General features: G+C 39.7%; 1 protein-coding gene across 1 annotated transcript in view; it reads left to right on the top strand.

Annotated features, from left to right (window-relative positions):
* Nucleotides 1-26,382, top strand: part of PCSK1 (proprotein convertase subtilisin/kexin type 1) — a 39,477-nt gene that overhangs the window by 2,322 nt on the left and 10,773 nt on the right. Inside the window, exons 2-9 of the mRNA XM_061188008.1 lie at nt 1,309-1,413; nt 4,695-4,805; nt 6,755-6,901; nt 8,207-8,283; nt 13,884-13,972; nt 16,644-16,816; nt 17,833-18,045; nt 20,898-20,998. Coding sequence (XP_061043991.1) covers nt 1,309-1,413; nt 4,695-4,805; nt 6,755-6,901; nt 8,207-8,283; nt 13,884-13,972; nt 16,644-16,816; nt 17,833-18,045; nt 20,898-20,998 — 1,016 coding nt within the window. The remainder of the gene's footprint in view (nt 1-1,308; nt 1,414-4,694; nt 4,806-6,754; nt 6,902-8,206; nt 8,284-13,883; nt 13,973-16,643; nt 16,817-17,832; nt 18,046-20,897; nt 20,999-26,382) is intronic.

Below are 26,382 nucleotides of genomic sequence, written 5' to 3'. Positions count from 1 at the left end.
CCAGACATACATCCAAACCCGGACCGTTCATTATGCGGACTGTCTTTCAAAATCACAAGTCTCAATAAATAAATAGATAACAATAAATCAGTACTCTTGGTAGGATCTTCGAGGAAGGGGTGGCATAGTCACAAGAGGCTTTAGAAAATAGTGGGAAAACCTATCTATACTTGCATGTGATTTGCATATGCATATTTCCTGTTAAATGGCATTACTAATAAATGTTTTTAAAATAATAATTCTTTGTAAAAGACTGATAGTGCTTTCCTGGCTCTGCTTATTTCTTCCTTTGTTTACACTTAACCTAGCATCACTGTCTTGAGCTCCTTAAGGCCTCAGAAGCTAGGATTGGGGGCAGGGGTGACAAGAAGCAAAACCAGTTGATAGCAGAAACAGAGCTAAGCACTGGTGATCTTTTCTTATGGCTAATATTCTCTCTCCCCAACTCCATGTAAAGCTTATAGCAGATTCACACCCTGAGGTTCAGGCTTGGAGCAGGGCCTAAGCATCTCTATTAAAAAATTCTCTAGGTGATAAGAAACACCAATTTAAAGAATGTAGTTCTTCTGAAATAACCCATTGTCAATTGTTTGGCTCAGTTTAAAAACATACAGGCCATCTAGAGAATTTGGTAGGTTCAAATTAAGTACTATTTTGAATATAGGGAAACTAGCTTAAAAGAATAATGAACTTAGTTCTAAATGGACCAAATATATTGATAGTCACCCAGAGAAGTTTACACCCTCTAAGGTGGAACACCTGTCCTAAATGTGCCATGCTGGCTTCTTCCTCAAAGCCTTGAACTATTGGAAAGTCAGATGGTCACTACTAGTAGTATAATAATTATGACTATGGATTCAATGGCTATATTTCATAATAACAACAAATTATTCTAGCTGAATGTGGCACTGTCTATATATCGTACCAAAGGGTTTGCCTGCCTTCCACAAATTATTGTTCTCTGACAGAATAAATCTGACAAAATGAATATTTTTTAAGAAATGTCTATCTACACAATAACATCACCTAGAAAAGCAAATGTAGTTCCTCTGAAATATGTGAAGCAGAAGCATCATCACCTCCCAAGTATGCTGTGAGCCCAAGTGGTAATATCATGAAGCTCACCTCACTCAACTCACTGAGAGGGAAGGCATCTATCAGTGTCTTCCTCATGAAGAAAAAAGTGAACTTCAATACAAGAAATGGATTTAACAAAAGCTGCCTGTCTCCAAGTTAGCTGTGTTTCAACCTAACCTATAGATACTTACTTTGGAAAGAGGATTTTTATTTTAATTTTTTCTCTTATAGATTGGCTCACTTGAAAATCACTACTTATTCAAACATAAAAACCATCCTCGGAGGTCTCGAAGGAGTGCCCTTCGTATCACTAAGAGATTATCTGATGATGATCGTGTAAGTGTTGTGCATTTGTCTTCAAACCAGTAACCTGACTTATCTGCCTTCTTTGTGATTGCTAACAAGAGCAAAAGCAAATGTGATTTTTTAAATTGTGTTCACACAATCTGTAGTGTTTCTTATTATTTCCATAGGGTTATAATTGCACATAATAATAACTGGATCGGATTGAATTGGTTGACTAAATTTTATATGTATAAATATATATAAAGTATATATATATATATATATATATATACACACACACACTATATATACAAACACTAGCTCACAAATCCAGTCTAAGAGCATGAAAATGAATATTGAGAATCAAGTGGCAGCACTGATGAACCGTTTGACAGTACAATCAATCAACAGACTTTTATTATATGCCTATTATGTACCAAGCACTTTGATATGCGATGTGATGATGCCAAAGAAATATAATACATAAACCCTGTTCTTAATAACATTTCAGTGTAACTGAAAAAACATTCTGCCATTCTGTCTGGTTTGGTTATGTAGGGAACTAGTGCTTTTGAGGGAGCTTTAAATCCATGTCTTCATGAGGCAAATGTTTCTATAAGTATTGTATAGTCTGATCCAAAGCATTTGATCTCTTTTTATCCTGGTTTGTATACATATTCAATGATTAGGCAACAGCAGGAAATGTCTAGAATGAATATAGGTAAAGTGTGGAGCCAATTTCATGTATATCTAATGTACCTTTTGATTCTGAAGTCTGTTTTCAAGGTCAGCAAACACACCAATAGAACGTTGATATGAAATAGAAATTTGATGTTGCCTTTTCTCAAGAATGTGCCATACTGGTGAAAACTTATCCTGGCTGGCCTGATATCTGTGTACATGATTTCTGTTGTCTAGGACATTCTAAAGAATTCTGGAAGCTTTGTGAGAGATAAAACACATGCTTTCAACCTCCCATAGAGAAAAGTATAAGTGACAGAAAGGTGCTAGAACTGTTGAAAGTACAGGAATTCGTGAACCCTGTAAAATAATTTGCTATTTTATTTCTTATGCAACTGATAAAATTTAAAAAAGAAGAAGAAGAAAAGGAAGACAAATTATGAGAGTAGGAAATCACTGGGCCTGGGTTACCAGTGTTCAAACATGAAAGAAGCAACCAAACCGAGACCAAGAATGCTGTATCAGGACCACAGACAGCAACACCACAGCTCACAAACAACCATTGCTGGCTTTTACCCAAGTTAATGGCTAGAAGTGAGAGACCTAATCAGAGGCCCTGAACATTACTTTAAACGTTTCTTGTCCAGTGAAATCTTCTCTTCGCTGTCGCAAGGCAGATGGCTAATTGTATGTGGGCTTTGAAAGTAGGGCAACTTCTAGCACTCTGGCTAGGCTTAGTCCTTGGGCAAAACAAGAGAGAGATTTCCTTGTCTGCCTAAATGCATGCCTGACATTAATGCACAAGAAAGTCAAACTGACCTTCCTTCTCATCTTAATAGGAGGAAATTGGATAGAGTGGAGCAGACTTGTTACTATTACTCAAGTATCTCACTAAAATGAACAGATGGCCCAGTTCTATTCTTTAGATATTTCCTTAATAATTGATTTGGGGGAGAAATCTCAAAACATAATGAAGAAGAGCTAAGAATTTATTCTCCAGCATAACTTCATAAAAAAGGAGTCTATATAATCCTATGAAAAGTTATCCCCACAATAACTTTAGTTCAGGAGAAACCCTAGAACACACTGAAGCTTGCAGTAGGAGGTTAGACTAGATGATTTTTAATTCCCTTTTCAAATCAAAAGGATTATTTACAATTAAGTACATGATACTTATTATATACATAATAGAAGGACACCATTAATTTGCTCTGTTCCACTTGGTCTGCTCTTACAGAGATGAATATGGCATTTGGAGTTAATGACATTAATCATAACACTGTTTCCAACAACTGGATGTTAATCTGATCAGATGACAGAGTGCCTCCTCTTATATTCCATTTTTTAAAAATTGATTTTGATTTTCATTTTATTGCTCCTTTTTTTGGATAGGGATGATATTCTTTCAAATTAGCACTCTGAAATGCAGCAATAAGCTATCTTTATAAGTCTGTTAATGAAATCTCCAACTGTAAGTGACTCTCTCCCTCAAAGATTAGTACTTGTTCCCCAGCAGCCAGTTCCCAAAGACCAACTCGGAAGACAGGCAGTATATTCCAAGCCTTGAGGTATTTTAAGCCAAAACACTTAAGCTTGAAAATACAGGCACTTTAAAAATAAATTATAGTGACTGATTTCCAAATCTGAAGTCCCTCCCAATGTTTATAATAGGTTTGCAGTATATTTTCTAATTGGAAATTCAGGACAGTCTTAGTGGATGGTTTTATCCTTTAGTTGCAAATTATTTTTCAGTTTTTATTTTTGGATCTGACTCAGTATTCTCACATTAACAATATCCTATCACACCACGGACTATCACCATGTGTACAGAAGAGAGGATATGTTTTGGGTAGGAAAGAGTCATGTTGCTCAGCAAAATTAGAGCATGGTATTATCTCATAATGAATATAACCACAAGGCAGCCCCTCACCCTCTCAGGGCCTCAAGTATAATAGGATTATGCTATAAATGTGGGGAAGGTAATTTTTGTACTGTCAGGTGTCTTTGCATAATACATGAAACTAAATCAATGGTAAGTGTGCATGGTCAGTAGTGCTCATTCATCACCCTGGATCTGTTTCTCATATTAAATACGCTTAAGCAGAAGGTTGAAGAATAGTGGAGGCAGAACTTCAAATCTGCAAAGACGTAGCGCCTTTCTTGTCTTTTGTCACATTTGCAATTTCTATTTTTGTATATAAAGAAAGAGAAATTAAGCTGTAAGAGCAACATAACAGCAGTCTCTGGGATCTCTTAGCTTGTTGACTCATTCCATGAAAATGGACAAGTTTTCTGCCACAGAACCCTGGAACCTCAATATAAAAGTGAGTAACATGGTCCATTTGCTGATGAAAGCAGGCTGAACTTTTACTTCCACTGTAATCACAGTGTAAATAATTTGAGGGAATCATCACTTCACTGACTGCTTCTCCTCCCCCTAAAGGTACATTTTGCTGTAATAGAGGAAATGTTCATCTCCCCAGTGGGCAATCCCTTCTTCTCACTGAGCTGCCAGTTTGATCTATAGTCAAACGAAAGCACTGTGGAGCTGCCTGAACTCTGATGGAGAGAGTACTAGAGCTAGTTAGAGGGAAGATGGTTACACCAGAGGTGGCTATTTGTTGATTTTTTTGCTCTAAAACTCCTTGTAGGTGCTATGGGCTGAACAACAGTATGAAAAAGAGAGAAGTAAACGTTCAGTTCTAAGAGACTCAGCACTAGATCTCTTCAATGATCCGATGTGGAATCAGCAGTGGTACTTGGTAAGTACCTACAGGAGGACTGTGTAGGACCTGGGTTATTTGTTATATCTGCACAATACATTTTTTTAATGATAGATAATCAGCAGAGGCTGTGTTACCTAGAGATTAGGGTTGATGGGACCTTCCATGATCTGGATCTTCTGTTTTACTATGTGAGGATGTCTGAAACACAGATCTTTAGCTACTATGAGAGGAAGGGTTGTTGCCTTTTGTCTTCTTAAGTTCCGCTGGAATAAGTACAGAAGAATTATGTCTTGCAAGTTAGGGGTTCCAAAACAGTACTCATGGCAAAAAAACATATTTGATCAAAGTTACTCTTGAGAACCCTTTAAATCACCCAAAGAGTAGAGTGAACATGATTCAGTATATATAGCCCTGAGAGGCAATTCTTACATGCTTACAGGTGAGAATTTCTGAACTAGGCTAAAGGAAGGAACACAAGGAAAGACAAAAGGCATCTATCTGCAGATGTCTAGACTTGTGAACCAGTTCTACCTTTAAGATAGTTATCAAATCCTTGTTGGAATGTAGCCACTGAGTGGAGAAACTGTAAGTGTTCCTGCTTGCCTGCAGAGTGCTCTCCTCTGTTTTCATGTTAAGCCTCTATCGTAGTAATACATGTTAATAGAAGTGTTTATTGTTGAGAATATTATAAAAGATGAATTTTCATGACAACCATAAGCTAAGGCTTAGACATCCTTGTTGCATAATGGATGGGAAAGGAGATCAATTCCTCTTGAAACTCTCTTAACCTAGGCAATACCTACTCATTGCAGCAGAAGAGACTCATTAGCTAACACTGGTGCATTTGCTATGTGTCAAATACTATTCTAAATGTTTGACATGAGTTAACTCATCTAGTTCTCCCACAACATTTTGTTGTAGGTATAGTAAGTACACCCATTTAACAGATGAAGAGACAGAGACATTGGCAAGTTGAATAACTTGCCAAAATCACGTAATTTTAGTGGAGGGGCCATAATTCATGGCTCCAGAGGCCATACTCTTAACAACCACACTCTATGATTATTCTTCTGACTGACAGAGAGTCCTTCTCCTCTGGCGTTGGCCAACAATCTGTGTGTAGTTCCAGCCTCCTGTGATTCAGCTTCATGTTGGCCTAGTAAATTCTTGTTTTGCCCCACCTCTTTCTGAGGAGCATCAGCCAGGGGCCATTGCATTCACTGATACTTTTGATCGTTGTTATTTATAAATTTCTTGTTGACCTCTTCACTAAAAAGCTGGCATTCTTCTAGTGCATCTCTCTTGAATGCTTGGGGATGTGCTCATATCTGTGTTCCTTTGCTATCCAGCTCTTCTTCCTTACAGTCCCTCATACAGTAACTAACAGAAAAATTATCTGAAAAAAAATCCCAAATCTTCTCTCACAGATACTTACTCCCTAAATCACTCATACTTGGAAATAGGCAGTTAGATTGCAAGTCTTGGTAAGACCACAGCCTCCTGGGCATTCCAGGTTCTGCCTTTTCTTTTAGAAAATTTATAAAAACATCCATGAATAGCTATGAACCAGACAATATAAAGTACATTCAGTGTGGCAGTGGAGGCTCAGGATTCGGGGGGAGATGGAAACATGGGACATCAAATAAAGCTTTGGTAGATGAAAAGCTTGAGCATGTAATTATAAATGAAAGCAACTTAGGGATGAACTTCTTCTTCAAAGCCACGCAGCTCAAAGACAAGGGGCACAGGGTGATTCATCCTTTTGAGTGATTTTCCATTGGAACAACTGGAAAAAGAGCAGCACTCTGATGATTCACTTGGTCCTACCCTTAACTTTGTTTTTTTGTTTCACCTAATTGCCCACTTCTAAAGAATAGAGTGACCCCAGGAAGAAGAAAGATGGGTCTCCAGACTGGAGCTTCAGTTCTTATTTTGCAGCAAACAAATCATGGTTTTACCAATGCTTCTTTGTTTTGCTTTATCAGCAAGATACTAGGATGACTGCAGCCCTGCCCAAGCTGGACCTCCATGTGATACCTGTTTGGCAAAAAGGCATCACAGGCAAAGGAGTTGTTATCACTGTACTGGATGATGGCTTGGAGTGGAATCACACAGACATCTATGCCAACTATGTGAGTCTAAGCCCTCCCATTGCTGCAACTTAGGGAGTTGTCTACACTGACACACAGTTAGGGCTTTGCTTCCCTCAAGCAGGAGGCTACTCTGATGTCAGCCCTGGTAATGACAGGTCATGGTTTTGCCACTTCCCTCACCCTTCTGCCAGTGCACATAAACTTTTTTTTTTTTGTATCACTGGGCATTGAAAGAATTCGCTGGAGCCAAGGATTGTACAAAAGCATGTGTGTTGGGGTAGGGGGAGGCACTTAACATCAGCTAAATTATTAAAAGCCATTCAAACTCTATGCCACACAGTATTTGGGGACATGAAAGCAATCAAATCAAGCCTGACGTCTGAGACCATTTTCACAGTCTTCCTGCTCACATCCCTTATGGGTCAATATCTCTCACATTGCGAAGTTATGTGAATGTGATTCCTTCCATGCAAATCAAAGCGTGCACTACACAATACAAAAATGACAAGGTGAGAAAAGTTTGCTAAAAATGGGAAATAAGTAAATGAAAGTTATTTACTTAATTGGTTATGAAGTTCTCCATAATATTTTAGGTCTTTAAATCAGTGTTTCATCTTGAATATTACCCCTTGTCTTTCTCTCATCCTTTCTACTCAACCAACATTCCCCAGCTAAAGAGCAAAGGAAACAGGAAGGAAAAGAAGAGATGAAAAAGATTAGGAATTATTAAAAGATATGGAAAATATAGAGAAGTAGCAGTATGTAGTGATACAATTCCTACGTGGAAGATGTTTAAGTGTAGCAATCTGATTGCAAAAGGGGGTAGGACCTGGAAGCTTGCCTTGAATTTCAAGCACAGCCTCTTTAATTAAATTACATGTTTATTTTAACTGAGGAGGCTGAAGGAGATCACTGTAGACCTGAGCCCCAGCCCAGAGCCAGCTCTTTGCACCTGTATTCTTAAGAAAGATGAGCATCAAAGTGTCACTAACTAGTGCTCTAGCTTAATTAAGCCATTCAAATTCTCTGGGCCTCAATTTTCTCATTTGGAAAATGAGGTGGCTGAACTAAGTAAACGTTGACTCCTTCTGTTCTAATATCCTATGAGAGTCTATGAGCTATAGCTTTGGAAACGTTCACTGAGAATTGGACGATGGCTCACTTTTCTGTGTACATCAGCTCTGCCTGGTTTATGGGTATGATAAATGATCAGCAACTGGGCCAGACACTCTAAAATGCAGACTTTCGAGCTATCAGCCAGGATGAGAAAAGAATAGGGATAGAAGACTCGGAAAGTACTGCTTTTTTTATGATGCTACAGTGTTATTTTTGTTTTCTCTTTAGGATCCAGAGGCTAGCTATGATTTTAACGATAATGACCACGATCCATTTCCCCGATATGATCCCACAAATGAGAACAAGTGAGTAAATGTGGGTTTGGGGGTGGGGGTAAGTGCTTTAAAATGCTTTTATCTTATTTGAGAAAATTACACTATAAATATGATCCACATTTTAGCTCTCAGAAAATGTTCATGTACACCATCCATACCACAATATTTTGTTGCTTTTAAAACAGAAACAAAAGGTTCTATTTATATATATTCCTTTGGGCTTATAGAACCATATTTCAATTAAACTTTCTTCTTACATTATGAAATGTTCCCCTCAAATGTTACTGAATAGTTATGGCTTTAGAAAAAATTGTTTGAGACATAAAGAATAAAAATCTGAGTCCATCCCCCTGCCCCCAATTCCTCTATGAATCGTTTATTACTAGCAACATGCTTGGTGTTAGTCATGAAGAGAAATATAGATGACCAAGGTAACAAATCCTCACGACTTCCTATGTTGGCCACGACCATGCTCACTAGTTCCCTCAGAAGAATATGGCAAGACACCAGACGAGAAATATACCATGGGCTTGGCCCTCAAATCCAACACAGTCTCCAGGGCATTGGGCTAATTAGTAGCCTGTTCCAGAGTTTCTGCTGGGTATTCTAAAGCTAACGGGAAGAGAAAAAGGACATCTTCTGATTCCTAAATTAACTCTCCATAGCAGCCACGAGCCAGACCCACCAAAGCAAGAGGCCAAATAAAGACCCAAAAGCAAGAGACATTTTAACCTTTTTTTTCTTAGCTCCAAAGGAACTTCACCCTCTAGGCACACAGCCTCAAGTGTCCATGCCCATATGAAAACTCATCTTTGTGCATAATGATGTCTCTCACAGACTTCAAGAAGACATTCACACTTTCCTCTTCATTTGCTCCACCCAAAAGAAACTTGCACCAAAGCAGATGAAAGCCAAGGCAAAATGAGTGCTGCTACAAGTGGGGATGGAAAGAGCAAGTAGTGAAAAGCTCTTTGTGGATGCCACATAAAGTGCTTCCCTTTTCTTTCTTCCTCTCTCAGATTATTAACCAATTAGGGTCAATAGAGTTCTCTCTCTCTCTCGCTCTCAGTTTCCCTCTCCCCTTCTCCCTTATTTTCTCAGAATTCCCATGTGGCTGGTGCAGTAATGTTGACCTAAAGTTGTTACTTTGGATTGTCCTCCAGAAGGCCAACAAACCCCAGGAAGGGAGGCTGGAGCTCAAGGATTTGGCCTTAACTTCCAAGTGTATATTTCTTCCTTGAGGGGAAGGGGAGGCTTGAGGAGGGTTCTTTCAGTACCATTTACTTCTTTTAGGGTTTATCTCTTAAAGGGGTTAACAGCAAACAGCCCTTGAGGTTAGGACATTCCAGTAACAATACAAAAGGAACCATGAGAGGGCACCCTTGGAGGAAAGTGGGATGTCTCAGGAACTTAGAGCAGGATCCCCCAGACAAACGTTCAGCCATATTTCTGAGTGAGGGCAGTGCAGGACCAGGAGGAACACCTGTTCTTTTAGAGCATGACCTTGTAATGTTAGCCTGCCTGGTAGTGATGGCTTTGCCAATTACCAGGAGGGAGGATGACCTTGAGGAAATCACTCATCTCACTCTGCCTCTATTTTTTATTTCGTCTCCTAAAATGGTGACAAGGTATCTGTTCCCTACCCTCCTAAAAGAAGCTTCCTAAGGAAATGGGCAATAAGTGCTTGGAAGAAAAGGACACTCTTCCTAGAATGAAGTAAAAATGACAACTCTCATTCCATGCCCTTGATCAAGACTAAGAGGGAAATCTGCTCCCGACCACACGGGCACAGCTGAGGAGACTGCTAGCTGAAGGTGTCAGCCTCCTTCTTAGGCAGTGTGTACTGGGTCCGGCCCAGGATCCAAAGAAAGTGATAACTTGTGTGGTAGATGCATGATAGGTGAATACCTGGTGAAATGACATTCTCTAGAGTTTTGTACTCATGAGAAGGGGAATTCAGATGTCCCTCTTCCCTCTCCCCAAAAAAAGGGACTCTCAACTTATGGTACTGATAATAGCCACATTTCCCCCAATTCACAGAGTTCCAAAGGCCCCAAGGAAGCAACCCATATAATTGTATGTATTTTGTGTCTGAAAACTCTGAGCTTCCAGAGCATAGCAGACCGTGGACCTTGCACATAGCAGAGTTAGTGTAGCATGGCCAAACAAGAGAGCACAGACTTTGCAGCTAGATTTAGATCAAATCTTAGATCTTCCACTTAATAGTTGAGTGATCTTGAGCAAATTATTTAACTTCTTTGTGACTAGTTTTATCATCTACTAAAGAGGTAATAATAGTACCTACTTCATTGGGTTCTTAGGGGGATTAAATAAGTTTATATATGTAATTGGCTTGGATAGTGCCTTGTATATAGAAAAAGTTAAATGTGTGCTATGATGATGATAATGATCAAGGCTTTTCATTTAGCAACTAAGGTAGACCTCCTTTCACTGAGAAAAAAAGCATGACAAGAATAGTATCATCTGATAAGAGCAGAAGCAGAGACAATTTTCTAAGCCAATTCAGAATCTGCTATTTGAAAATTACACAATAAGCAGCTATCTCTCAGGGTCCTCTTGACTATCAACCAAAAAGCTAGCATCCCCATCATTTATCAAAAGGTATAATAAAAAGTAGTTACCCTTCTAGCATATTGTCAGAAATAAATCCCTTAGGTTTAGAAAATGAATGGCCCCATTTTGTCTTGGCCTTTATAGCAGTTAGAGACCTATTATCTCCCAATTCCAAGGGCATTATCTCTCCAAACTATCTGTGTTGCTGCTGTTCTTTATTACTATGTAAATGAGGTTAATAAAAGCTGCATTTGAATTCTCCTCTGCAAATCAAATGAGGAATCACTAAATAACAAAATCTTAAAAGTGCAGGTAACTCTTACTACTAATCTGGCATGAATTTGTGGTCAGTATTTCAACACCAATTACAGATTATTCTTCTATTTTATAACATGCGTGGCAAGGATATTTTAACTAGTACAATAGTAGTCTTTAAATTATCTTCTGGAATAATTTTTTAAAAATCAATTTGTTTAAATGCCAGTTATAACCATTGTTCTAAGATAATAGAGTGTTCTTTTATCTCAGAGCCTTATTTAAGGAAAGAAAACTGCAGGTCTAGGAAGAATGATATAGAACCACTTTGATAAAGTCTTTTTTTCTCAAGGTGTGGAGGTGAGAAGTGAGGATAAGAGGAGGCAAAGATATCAACCCCTATTTGTACCATGATCCTGCACCTTTTAAGAAAATAGTACTATGTAAAGAGAGATAAACACTATATAATGAGAGATAAATAATAGGTAGTGTCATATTGCATCATTTTTAGGACAGAGGTACAATGCTGGAGATGTTTGCCAACAGGTTGATTCTGTAGGCTCTACCTGGAGACTTTGCTATCTTGGGCGCTGTCTTCCATCTTGTGTAAATGGAAATACAGGTGGTGGTGACTTCTGGTAGCATATTTCCCCGATGACGGCAAATGAATTTTCCCTTCCACAAAAGGAAAGAAAGCTAATCCACAGGCATAAGGTGCCTTCTATGTGTTCAATATGCATGCATTTCTCAGAGAATGGGTGTGTTGGTCAGGAGAGCTTCAGTTGCAAGTGAGAGAATCCTAACACAAAGATTAAGTAAAATGGAGATATTAAAATATTTTTACCCAAGAGATGTTCAGCTTCAGGCATTGCAAGATCCAGAAACTCAAATAGTATGCCATCAGGACACCAATTACTCTGTATCCATCTCCTAGTGCTGCTCACCTCCACTTAGCTTCATTCTCAATAGAACACTGCCTGGTAGCAAGATCCACATGGCTCACGTGGAACTTAAAGAAAGAATATAATTCTTTCCCCCAGAATCTGCATCAATTCTTGAAATGCTCTCTGGGAGGACAAGCCTCATGATAGAGAATCACAAGAAGTGAGCGAGGGCCACTTCCCAAAAGGGGGAAATGCTAGAAGACCAAAAAGAAGTGGGTGTCTGCTACATTAGGGAAGACCGTGAATTAAAGATAATTACATTGTTCTGACTTAGGACTCCTATCCAGTATTAACATAAAGGAGGAACATCATTTAGTGGAAGGAGAACAGGAAATCATCTTTGGTATTTTAGGAAAAAAAGATAAGTGAAACAGGCTTATTTTATTTTATTTTTTTTCTTAGGAATTATTTTTTCTTTAATTCATAATACAAGTATTAAATAAATCAAGTATCAATATTTAGATTTTTTTAACTTTTTTTAGTGGTTTGAGAGATGGCAATTTTTAAAAATTAAATAATTAATGTATTTATTTTTGGCTGCATTGGATCTTTGTTGCTGCGCGTGGGCTTTCTCAAGTTGCAGCGAGCGGGGGCTACTCTTCATTGCGGGGTGCAGGCTCCTCATTGCAGTGGTTTCTCTTGTTGCAGAGCACAGGCTCTAGGCATGTGGACTCAGTAGTTGTGGCGGCTCACGGGCTCTAGAGCGCAGGCTCAGTAGTCATGGTGCACGGGCTTAGTTGCTCTGTGGCATGTGGGATCTTCCCAGACCAGGGATTGAAACAGGCTTATTTTAAATGACCCAGTCAATTTAGGATTTTTATATTTCATGCTGGGCTAAATTAATTGATGTCTAGTGCAGTAGTGTTCAAAGGGAGCTGGCTGACAGAGTTGCTCAGAGCTAACCCTTCTTCTTTTTCCCTCTATGTCAGCATATCTGGTCAGTGGCTCCTCCAAAGCACCAACAGCCTTCATGCTGCTCCCAGGAGCTTCCACAATGGAATAAAGTCATGAAGTAAACAAATTCACATTAAAGTTTCTCTCAACTTATTGACCCTCCTGAGGTCAGGGAAGTGATGGGAAAAGACAATCACTATCTCCAGAATTTCAGAATTGATACTTTAATGGTGGACTTTGGGCTGTTTTAGAGATGGATTTTTTTTTTTTTTTTTTTTTGCCAAAACACTCTGAAATCATAAATTACCCTCATTGTCCCTAGTTGCAAAACTAGTCTTGTTCAGGTTTCTGGTCCCAGTCAGAGTTGCAGGAGCACCCTGGTTTTCCAAATAGCCTGTAGCATCTTGTTAAAATTTCAAAATCCTCTTGGTACCAGGAAACCTTCAGATGTTTTAGTCTGGTATATGGTTAGAGGAGGAGAGGACGGCTTGAGAGGGGGCTCTGTTTTACATTCCTACTAGGACTTGTACAGGTTAAACTAATCCAAGGAAGTCACTAGTGAGGGGAAGTGAGGAGTCACTTTAACACCAAAATTCTGGTGCAGAAACCATTTCTTTGAGATGGTATCGATAGCTAACACTTCCTGGGTTCTTACTATATACCAGCCACTTTTCTAAGTGTTCTGCATACAATATTTCATGGGATGCCACAATTCTTTGAGGACCAGTAACTTACCCAAGGTCACATCACTAGTTTGTGGCAGAAGCTAGAACTTGAACTCATATACTTGGGCTCCAGTACGTGTTCCCTTCATCTGATACCTACACTTCATCTAATACTGATGGGAAGAAAACCAGCAACAAGCCTGACAAAAAGTTAACATATCCATGTACCATGGATTCATATGCAACACCAATGTTTGTCCTCACTTACATTTTATAAATCCTATTTTCTAATCCTCAGACATGGGACCAGATGTGCAGGAGAAATTGCCATGCAAGCAAATAATCACAAGTGTGGGGTCGGAGTTGCATACAATTCCAAAGTTGGAGGTAAAGCAAAGGGTTGTTCCTGTAGTTTTGCAATTTAATTTGAGTCTTGCATTACCTGGTGTAAATGGGGTGGTGCGGGGGGACTTTTCAACAACCAGAGGAAGAAATGAACTCCATGCAAAATTTGCTACATGACTTGAATGTGATTTGTAAGCAAATCAATGGATCTGGATTCTTAGAAAATGATAGCTGAATATAGCCCATACATCTTTGTTGGGGGGAAAAGGAAATGTTGAATAGCTTTTGAAGCAAATCTAATTTTCTCTGTGTTCTGATTTAGAAGCGTTTGTTATTGAGTGCTTGCTAAGAGAACAGAAGGAGGAGGTAAATTTAGGCAAAGATTTTCCCTGCCTCTCAATTCTGTAGTCCTTTAGTTCATAACAAAGAACAGTTAAAAACAATAAAAAGAATACATACTTCTTATAGTAAGAAGCCAAAGGTTATCTGTGGTAGCAAAAATTTAGAATCTCTGGTTGTTTCAGTCAGTGTCTTTATAGGTAAGCATATGGTAAGTTCCATCAGGGCAATTTAATAAAGGAACTATTTACAAGAGTTAAAAGAAACCAACAAGGGACTAACTGATGTAAGCAGATGTTACCACCTTTAGACTTAATGAAGCAAGGGGAGGGAGTAGTCACGGAAACTGGAGAGAGAAAGCTGTGACCACATGAGACAGCCACTGGACTGGAGCTGTGGCCATGAGTACAACAATGGAGCTGCTTCTAAGCAGGGGGGATCCAGGAATGAGTACCTCACTCTCCCCTCACCCCCAAACCTCCTGCTGCTGTTTCAGTTGGCTGAAACCAATGGGAAGACAAAAGAACCCACTGCTGTCATCCACGTTCCCGTGAAGAAGGGTGCAGAGTGGATCTGCAGGGGCTTACAGAGAATAAAACACTTGTCTCTCCTCTTCACACTAGCCCTGCCTCAGGCTTTCATGGTTATACTACGAACTTTGCATTTAGTTTATTTTCTAAAACCACAACAAAAAAGATTCATTGTAGAACATGGCAATGACAGTAAAACTCCTTTAAGCTCTACCTGAGTATACCTTGAATTTGGCTTTGTATTCCTTTTCAGAAATCAAATAAATATACATCCTAGCATATAGAATGCATCTCTCACTATTACAGCACACTCCTAGATTTTAAGGGTCATTCTTGATTCCTTTATACCAGCATCGTCAAAATGCCATGTTAATTTAAAGAAAATGGAGGCAGAAGCACAAATTACATAATCACCTAGAAAAAGAATGCACTTTTTAAGTAATGATGAACTAAGTAGCTATAGTCTGTGAGAGAATCATCTCATCCCTTCATTTTATAGAGGAGGAATCAGAAGCAAGATTCTCAAGGAAACCAAAACACACCTACTGTATGTCCATCATTTACCTTCCAAGACATTATCCACATCCTGGAAGTTAACAGGATGGACTTGAGTGCCAGATTTCTGGGATTCAAGTCCCAGCTTCCCAGTTGCAAGTTGTGTGGCCTTGGGCAAGTCCCTGTCCCTCTCTGGCCTCAGTCTCTCTCCCTGTAAAATGGGGAGAATTACAGCACCCACCTCAAATGGTTGTCATAAGGATAAATGAGTTCATATGTTTAAGGCCTGTACAATGGTAGCTGCATATAGTATATCCTCAAGGCACACGAGCTGTTATCATCCGCATTTTACAGCTGAAGAAACTGAGGCACATAGAAGTTAAGTGGCTTGTCCAAGATCACAGAGCTAGTAAATAGCAGAGCTGGGATTTTTTTTCCCAAATGCATTTTAAACAATTTTTAAAAAATAAATATAACTTCTACTAGTCATGTCAACTACATATTCTTTTACCCAAGCTCCATAGTAAATAATAGTGTGAAAATCTAAAGCTGTGCACTCCATTGCATCATTAGCCTGAAGCCAGGAATAACCAGGTAGTTGCCTGTATCTGTCTAAATTGCTTTTGCCTTCCTGGCTCTTGAATACATGAGTCTGATGATGGGTGACAGCCTGTTGGAAAGCATGAAGAGCCACTGCATCTGCCTTCTCCTGATGAAAACTGATTCCCCCTCAGGAGTGAAATCCATGGCAATGATTTCATCCTTGAGATTATTTAGAAGAAAAGGAAGCATGTTCCTTGAAAATGTTTCTTAGCAAACACATAAAAGAATGGCCTCTGGGTTATTTTTAATCAGTGCTTAGAAACAAGGGTTCTTTCCCTATTTGTGAGTTTCTTATTGTAAGTAGATCCTTTCAAGCTGCACAGTTTCCCGTACAGAGTCCTTTGTAAGGCACTGACTGGGCCACAGCCATTCGTGGTATAGTCATGAGCAGGCATGTTGAGAGAGAGCTGTTTGATGCCTCTTTCTGAAAGCTATCCTGTTATTTTCAGGTTATCAGGGCAGCAGAGGGAGGGGAGACATTTTGTAAGCGACAACAACCATGGCCACAGCACAGCACAGTGCATAGAGTTATCTCTAAAGGGCAGATAAGGAAGCTTATGGAGGCAGTGACTTGATCTTCCTGCTGTGATTGTAGCAGCTCGGTCACAGGCATTTAGGATGTACACTGGTTACCTGTTTTTGACTCTTTTGGGAGTCCTTTTAAAAAAATGAATATTAAGAGCATTGTGCCATTCTACATGTACACACTGACATCAACATATGTATTTGTCTGTTTCGCTGTTCAGGGATAAGAATGCTCGATGGCATTGTGACAGATGCTATTGAAGCCAGCTCAATTGGATTTAATCCTGGACATGTGGATATTTACAGTGCGAGCTGGGGCCCTAATGATGATGGGAAAACTGTGGAGGGGCCTGGCCGACTAGCCCAGAAGGCTTTTGAATATGGTGTCAAACAGGTGAGATGCTTAACACAGACCCACTTGAAATGAAACCTGACCATTTGAATATGAGGAGAAGGGAAGAATACTTAGTTTATATGCAAAGAAATGGTTGTGAACTTCTTGTTATTGTTTATGATTTGAAGTGCATTTAGAGAGCCAGATCGTTCTTCAGAGGGATGGAAGTTAAGGGTTAAGAAAGTTTTCCCCATTTGGGTCTGACATTCAACAGATATTCATTAGCTTTAGCATATTTACTTTCAAAAATACTCTGGATATGTCCTTTCTCATTTTCCTGCTGCTTTTGGATTTCTACACGAGGTAAACTACTACCCAGACTTCTTTCAAATACTCTGAAAATGCATCCTGAAATATAGCAATGTGTCACCTCCCTCTCTGCACATGCCTGATGAATACTTGTGCCTTGGTTGTGTTGCTCTGTCACTGGGGTTTAGTGCATTCTTGCCAGGATTCTAAGGCCTCATTCTGCACAGGAGGAAACAAAAGTAGAAATTTTGGAGAGCACAAATTGAAAAATCACAGAAAGGGTAGCCTTGACGAGTTCCATTCAATTGAAGAGTCCCTTTTAATGCAGCTGCAAAGCAGATCTGAATAATGCCTGATTTTGTCATTCTATCAGTCAGCCAGAAGATTCAAGCAGAAAGAAAGAGAGGAAGTTCAAAGATTCAAGCGTAGTGACATAAGCCAAGGGAACAGTGAAAAAATTCGAGTGAGTGCTGAAGGCCAGATTATGAATCCACATAATAAAGAAAAAAAAGAACAGTCCTCACTCAGCGCCGTCCCAGAGAGGGCCCGGATGAAGGACTGGCAAACCAGAGCTCAGTGGCTTGTAACACACAGTCTCGTGAGAGTTCCAGCATCGATGCTGGAGGACCTGGAGTTGAAACAGACTCCAGATTACTGTTTCTGAGAACTTCATGCATGCATCTATATATTTGTTGGGGATTTTACTGGGATGTGACAGTGACCCCAGTGATGATAATAGACGTGATATGTTTTGGCTTTTCCTTTAGGGGAGACAAGGAAAGGGCTCTATCTTCGTCTGGGCTTCTGGGAATGGGGGGCGTCAGGGAGATAACTGTGACTGTGATGGGTACACGGACAGTATCTACACCATCTCCATCAGCAGTGCCTCGCAGCAAGGCCTATCCCCCTGGTACGCTGAGAAGTGCTCCTCCACGCTGGCCACCTCGTACAGCAGCGGCGATTACACCGACCAGCGAATCGTAGGTTGCTTTTGTCTAACTCTCTCTGCTTAGGTAGGAGAACGCGGCTTGCCTTCAGAAGGATCCTTTGGTCAAACTGATTTGCTTAAGCTTCATGTCTCAGTTGGGGAGACTCACACTTTGCTCACTTGAAGGGTGGGTATATATCGGGAAGCTTTCTCTCCCAGGGATAATGATGCTTCTGCCAAAATGATGTCGCCTCTCAGTCATTTTTAAACTCAGCCCTGCGAAGCCACCAATCTGTCATTACATATGGCCGAGACTCCAAATGTCTGTTCAGCTTGTGTGATGCCTCCCTGAAAACAGCCTTCAAGGAGATTTTAGGGTTGTTGGAGCTTTATCACCCTTGTACTTGTTGATCCTTTAATAGCAGGGAAAATGTCTGACGTGCCCTTTAGCAGATGATAAAAATACAGAGCATACACCAGCTATGTCTCCTAAGGATGGACGACCTACAGGAAAATAACAGTCTAAATTTCCCCTGAGGTGAACTTCTCAGCATCCGAATAAGCAGCTTAGGAAGGTTATATGCTCAGAGAACATCTCCAGCCCGCGCTTGGCTGTGCCTTCACTTCCATGAGTCAGACTGCCAAGGGCAATTATTGGATTTCCCTTCAAGGGCATGATGATGAAGGCCCATTCGGGGGCTTTGAGAACAAAGGGAGGCACTTCTTTTTTAATAAATTTATTTTATTTATTTATTTATTTTACTTATTTATTTTTGGCTGCGTTGGGTCTTTGTTGCTGTGCGCGGGCTTTCTCTAGTTGCGGCGAGTGGGGGCTACTCTTCATTGCAGTGCGAGGACTTCTCATTGCGGTGGCTTCTCTTGTTGCAGAACATGGGCTCTAGGCGCACGGGCTTCAGTAGTTATGGCTTGCGGGCTCTATAGCACAGGCTCATTAGTTGTGGCATGTGAACTTAGTTGCTCCGCGGCACGTGGGATCTTCCCGGACCAGGGCTCGAACCCGTGTCCCCTGCATTGGCAGGCAGATTCTTAACAACTGTGCCACCAGGGAAGCCCGAGGCACTTCTTTTAACTTAAAAATTGAAAGCCTCAAACTTAACTCCTGACACAGAAAGAACCAACCAGCTAAAGTATGTAGATCCTAATCTCAATAAAAAAACAGGTCATGATCCAATTAGATTGTGGGTAACCTGCCTAATAATTAGCCTTTGGAATGTGTGTAAAATTCATATTAATGGCATCTCAACAAAATTGTCAGAACTACGATCTTCATGCAGGATCACTCTTCTGGAACTGCCTGTTTCTGCAACCTATTCTAGTTTAGACAGTAAAACTATGGTCTCAACTTAGAAGCCCTGGCCTACCCCTCATGCCCATATCTTCAATTACTCAAAGAGATAATAACATTCTACCTAGGGGTTCTTTACAGCAGGTATATCTTATACCCTGCTGTAAAGGAGCCTACCAGACATGTGCCCCACTTGCATTCACAGCCCCTGGCTCTTGATGACCCTGTGGGTGTTCGGAGTGGCTTTTCAAAAAATGGCCTGCGGTCCATTTCAGAGTCACCACTTCATAGACGGTCCCTCATCTGAGCCACTCTGCTGTGAAGCAGGAGGAAGAATTTCCATCTTTGTATGGATCCCTCCTTAGGTAAATGAGCCATAGAAGAGACAGCTGGTAGATTCTATTTGAGACGGTTGCAGTAACATAGCCTTTGTCTTACGCAAACCTCTTCCTCAGCACAGTCATCTCTGGGGCTTACTTGCGTCAACAGGTAAAAAGGGCAACCGTGCTTCCGCAGCCCCCAGAGGAACAGGGCCACCAGAACTTGAGATATTCAGCGACTCCAAGTGGGAAGCCAAAGGAGGTGATAATAGAACAAACTGTTTTTTTGCACCTCCCTCCCACACATTGAAATCTCTAGCTAAAAATCATAGTGTGAGAGCCTGGGTGGGTGTCTTGTTAGCAATCCTTTGGCCCAAGTACTTGTTCAACCAACAACACTGTGGTCCTCAAGGCAGACTAATCGGAAGTCTCTTTGGTTTCTTCCCTTCATCTCAGCAACTTCTTCACTAAGCTAAAATTAGCCTGGGTAATTCCTTATGTGCAATCACATTGTGTGAACATGCTTTCACAGACAGGATCTCATTTCAGCCTCAGAATATAAGTCAAGAAATATCAACCTCATTTGACAGATGGGGAAACCAAGTGACTTGCCCATGGGGCACATCTACTGAGTGGCAGGTTTAGAATTTGAGCCCAGATCTAAGTCCAGCCCACTGTCATTTGAAAAAACTCGCCATGTTCATCAAAGTACAAATGTGACACTAACTCATGGCCATCAGATTACATCAACAGTGAGTGCAAACTACACACTAAACACGTTTTGTGCAAATAGTTCAAGTGGCCCAAATCAGGATGGCTTTACCTCCTCGTGCTGAAGAGGCAGTCAAATGTCAATCTGAAGGCAAAAGGGAATTGTGCATGAGGCAAAATTTCTAAATATGCCAGGCCAAACACAATGGACCTGATGATTAATGGGCCAGCATGATTCACAGTGATTTTGAAACAGTCCCTTTTTTACAGACAGCATTTCATTTGGGAATCTCAGAAGAGGAAAAAAAATTCGTAGTGGGAGGACTTCATCCCCAGAAAAGGCACTCTGATGCCAGAATTATAGACAAGTTGCATATAGAGGAGAGTGAGCTAAAATATCAGCAGATGGCAAACATCCGCCTGTAGTTTAGAGGAGGAAGTAGGGAATCGAATCAGCTGGGCTTCCTGATCCTAACAGATGCAGCCCTCGGTGGGGTTAACCCCCGGGGACGGGATCACACTCCTCACATGTTCTCCCATGTTTCTTTCTTTCCTGGTGCCCCTCAGACGAGTGCTGACCTGCACAACGACTGCACAGAGACCCACACAGGCACCTCTGCCTCAGCACCCCTGGCTGCTGGCATCTTCGCTCTGGCCCTGGAAGCAAAGTAAGGCCCAGAAAGCGTCTAATCACCCGTAAAAAGCTGTTTCTCTTTCTTTTTCATAGCATATATTTTTTTCTGAATATATGGTTACAGTGGAAAACTACAAAAAATAATAAAAAATAAGCTCTCTTCCTGTCAACATCTCAATGTAGATTTAATACACACACTTATCTTGCAAAATTGGAATCTTAATTCACACACTATTTTGTAATTTTTTTAATCCACCTATGTTAAGAGCACTTTCTCATATCTAAAGCAATCTTCCTTGACTTTTAAAAACTCATGCTCTCCTCCCACTCAGTCCTCTCCAGTCCTCCTACCACTCAGCTATAAGGCCTTCTCACTTCTGTTTATTCCCACCAAGAAAGACTTTGTCCAGATAATTTCTTGTGGGTAGTGTTAGGAATAATAAGTTTAAAAAACATCCTTTTTTTTTTAGATTATATAAGCCCCACCCTAGAGCTGATATAACACATCAGGGGACATGAGAATTAAAAACAGGACTTTTATCTTTTTGTAGTATACCATTATATAAATGCAAATTTTATTAAGGCCATTTCATGCTCAAACACCCTTGTCCATAGATACTAGTCACCATTTCTGATAATTTCCTTAAGATAAACACTTACGATTGGAATTTTTGGGTCAAAGGGCATGCATGTTTTAATGATTTTGATACATACTGACAAGTTACTGTCTATAAAGACGGTACCACTTTGTATTCCCGCCAGCAGTATATGTGTGAGAGTGCCAGTTTCCTAAACCCTTATCAAACCTACTTTTATTATCTTTTTAAATGTTTGCTACTTTGATAGGTGAAAATGGCATCTCATCTCTATATGCTTTTATTTCATTACTAATGAAGCTCAATATTTTATATTCTTTTGCCATTTATCATCTGTGATAGTTTATGACCTTGATTTTGTTTTATGGCCTTAGTTAGAAAAGCTACTAATGCTTGGTTAGTTTGACATTTACCTTTTAATTTTATTTACATGTAATTTTTAATGTAATGAAGTTAATATGTATACAGTTATCTTTGTCAGTCTCTTTAAGGTTTTTTTCCTTTTTACGCTCGGAAAAATCTTTACAACTCCAAATTATATACACATTTATTTATATGTCTTTTATTATGGTTCCTTTACCATATTTATGTTCTAAATCCCCCTGGAATTTATTTTAGTGTATGTTACCAAAAAAGAGATTTAGCAACATTTTTCCCTTCATAATTGTTATTCAATAGTCTAATACTTAATACAGAGGAAAAAATGTTCTGATGTTGTGTGGTGAGAAATCTTTAAATGTTAAGTCAGGTGCTATGGTTGCATGATAGAGGAAGTGTTAAAACTTGTAAATTACTATTATCCTTCCTAAAAAGGAAGTTATCTTAGAAGAACATCCATATTCTCTACAGAGAGGACAAAGCAGTTCCTTCATGTCATGTTCAGTAGGTGAGGTGAGGTTCACAGTAGTAGAAGAACAGAACTCCTTGGCCCCGGCCATAGCTGGAAAAGCCCTGCAGTTGCTGAGGAGAGTCCAGCATCGTTCCAGGAGGCCTGGAGCCACCTGTGGAGTTGTGGTTTAGTCCCTGGTATCTCAGCTATGAAACGGCCACAGCGGCTAAGAAAGATAGGCCTAGTAAGGCTTGTATCAAGAGTCTACCTACTTGGAGGGGCTGGAAAGATACTGATAAAGGAAGAGCAAATCCAGATGCCCAATCAGAAACAGGGAAATCTGAAGCTCTTGAATCCAACAGAAAAGCTATGTTCAGAATCTGAGTCCAGTTGTAACAGGAAGGGGATGGACAGAGGGCAAAGTCTAAAGACACAAGCTATGACTGGCATCAGCAGACCCAAACCAAATTTGAGGAAAGATAATCTAAGCAGTGAAAAGTGCAAGGAACACCTGGCTTCAAGTTCTAGGTGTATCACTAGCTATGTGACCTTAGGCAAATTAAGAGGGCTCAATTTATCATCTATAGAATGGAGGGGTCAGATCAGATCATTTTTTTCAAACCTTTTCCCTTTATAAAATCCTCCAGTTTGAAACTGAAGGTATCAGCATATATAGATCATCTAACATGAATTGCTGAGGTTGGTGGTAAGAGGACCAGAGTGAAAGAAATAAGGTCCTATAAAGGCAAGTAGTTACACACAGGTAGTGAAACAAGATCATGATATTTATGATTTTAGGATACAAGCTTTTAGCTCCAGGGAGCTTTTAAAAGAAAACCATCCTTAAAATGTTGTCTTCCCTACCCAACACCTATCAGATGCATGCAAATGTAACTAGCCAGACCTAGCCCATCCTTGTCTAGTGACCAGAATAGTAGAAACACCCATCTAGCTGAACAGATGTAATGTTATTTTGACTAAGAACTGAAATTTTAAAAGTGTAATCTCTAACTTCTAAAATTTCAAACCTTCTATTTCTGTATAAGGAGAAAGTGATCTAAGAATGATCTAGCCTCATTAATCTCAGTTAATTCCTAATGGACTATTTATAAAGCAGGGGCTCCATGGATTGTTATGAAATACATGGGGTCCATGAACTTCTTTGAAACTAGATGCAGAAATGTTTGAGAGTGCGTGTCTGGCATTTTGGGGGGAATGGTTTGTAGGTTCCATCAGATTCTCACGCTGCTCATGATTTAAGAGACATTAAGAGTCTATGATCTCCCTGGTGCATGTAATAAGAATTTAATTCTTTTCATTTTGATTCAATCATCAGTAAGATGGCCATAATCTATCTTAACATTTATAAACTTCCTGCCAAAGTACATACAGATTATCGGGATGTCTGTTCTCAAATGGGCAGTTTTCTTAGCTCCATTCAACTGTCTATACCAAAATGACTATTTCAGAAAATCTGAATGCCAGAATTTCTAGAAGAGTCCCTAGACAATCAAGATTGGAAGAATCATTTAACCATGTGCTTCTCCTCAAGGAACAACTATGGAGACTGAAGAACAACTCTGGGCTAAATTTATCAAGAATAATAACATTCAGTATTTTTCAGGCTCTTACCATGGCCAGACACTGTGCTAACCTCTTTATAGACAATACCAACTCTAATCCTTACAACAGTCTTGTGACACAGAAATTATTAATTGCATTTTACTAAGGAAGACACTGAGACTTAGAGAGGTTGAGAAATGTAACCAAGATCCCACAAAAGATTCAAACTTAGGTCTGTCTGACCCCAAAGCCTGTACTACCAGCAGCTACAGGACACTGCCTCCTATAGTCCTGTGAGGGAGGGGAAATTTCATCCCCTCACAGAAAGAGGAGTTAAGAAGATTGAGACTGATAAAGAAACATCTTAACTCATATTTATGAATTCTGAATAAAAGGCTCCTGTCATGCAGACTACTTACTATGCTGCATTAAATATGGGAGTCTGGGGAATGGGAAGAGGAGAGGGAAGGAGAAAGAATGATTTCTGGCTCAAAGAATAGTTTCTGGATCAAATGTATAGAGGAATATTTTCCTTCCCTAGAAGAGTGTTTCTCAAACACCAGCATACAGTCATCACCTTGGGTGTTTATTTAGTTTGTAGATTCCTGGGTCCAGTTGCCAGCGACTCAGATTCAGAAGTTTCTGATATTCCAGGCAATGTTTATGCTGGTAGCTTAGCCAAAATTTGAGAAACAGCTGCTATGAAGGGTTACCTTACAACTGTATTTTCCTACAACCTCATTGGGCTGTGACTGTGAAGAGACCCATTAGGATACTTAATAGGCATATCCTGGAAATATATATATATATATATAATAATACACACACACACACACACACACACACACACACACTAAGAGAGACAGGAATTCCTTAGATAAATGCCTGTGGTACAATTATACTTAAGAAAGATGGCAGACAGTAACCTGTCTTTTGAGGGGAGAGCAAAGAATCAGAATAATTTTTAATAAAGAGCAAAAAGTGAAACATTGAATCCCTTCACACCTTTGGAGGTATTAAACAAACAGATGAACCAATCTTCTGTTTTCATTAAAGGTTAGAGGATGGGAAATGGACTTTCAAAGTTGCATGAAACCTTTGGATAAATCACATCAAAGAAATCCTTGACTCAGTGGATTGTGAAATGTTGGAAAGTCTCTAGGTTAGAAAATCTTCAACACCTAGGCTTATCTAATTGTGATTAGAGGCTCAACCACGTAGCCTTTAAGATTTTTCACCTTAGAATTTTGTCTCCAGATTACTTTACCTACACTCTTCTAATTAGAAGCAATGCTTAATTTCAGTGTTTAATTCCAAAGCCCTTATTTTCTATAAACACATCCTTGATTAGCAACCCAATGTAGTTTTAAAAAATTTAATTATTCTGGATGCCATTGAGGAGTGAGATGCTAATTAACAGAGGAAGACTGTCAGGAATGAGATGCACTATTGTTAGAAGCTCCTTTTCATTTATGAAATGCAATCACTCAAATGAAAAATAGGCTTAATTTTCCTAATTGCATGACAATGAAGCCTCTGAATATTTTGCAAAGAATAGGTAAAAGAAAATTAAAAAACAATAAAATCTGCAACTAAATAAAAAACAAATTCTCTAACTAATGTAGAAAATCTGCTTTGTGTTTGATTATCATGATTATCAAGACCATGCCCCCTTACTACATATCCTCATCCCAACCTACACACACACACACACACCTGCCCACACTGAGAGTCCAAGTGGGAAATTGGTGTGTTGCCCAGAGACCTCCTTGATAAGAGGCTTTTACCTAAAACTCTCTTTAAAAGACTGGAAGCAAGAATTTCAATAAAGTGCCATATGGGCCAGAACTAGTTTCCACATTCAGAAAATAAGCCATTTCTGCTCAGCTAGTTAATTATTCCTCAGTGTGGGAAACAAGATCTACAATGAAGTATATATGATATTGGGCAGATTGGAGTTCTGAATAATACGGAATTTTCAAGATTGTCATACTCAACAACTCATCTTATAGATGAGTCCACTCAGGCCCAGGGAGATGAAGTGGTTTGCTTAAGGTCACACAGGTCTTTGGCAGTAGAATATAATTTAATGTGCCTTCTATTACTCCCTATTCTGACCCTTAATTGTCTTAATTAGTTCTATGCTTGTATTCTTTCTTCCAACTCCTATTATTTTAGGTATAACATAAAACTGCCTAGACAGTTTTGTCAAATATACATACAAAATCATGCTCTATCCTCAGATATTTTGATTCAGTAGGTTTAGGCCTTTATCAGTCACTCTCTGTGTTGTCTGTCAGGAGCTCAGCTGAGCAGAGAGAAAGCATATTGAGCTGCCAGGGGTCAGAGTAGCTTTACAGCAACAGACCAAAAATGAAAGAGTTAAGCCTTTCATCACTTACTGTGATGGTAAAGGCCAGAGTCTAAAAC

This window comes from Eubalaena glacialis, chromosome 4 (genome assembly GCF_028564815.1).
Source record: "Eubalaena glacialis isolate mEubGla1 chromosome 4, mEubGla1.1.hap2.+ XY, whole genome shotgun sequence".
Classification (NCBI taxonomy): Eukaryota; Metazoa; Chordata; class Mammalia; order Artiodactyla; family Balaenidae; genus Eubalaena; species Eubalaena glacialis.
This window is presented reverse-complemented; position numbering and strand designations above follow the sequence as displayed.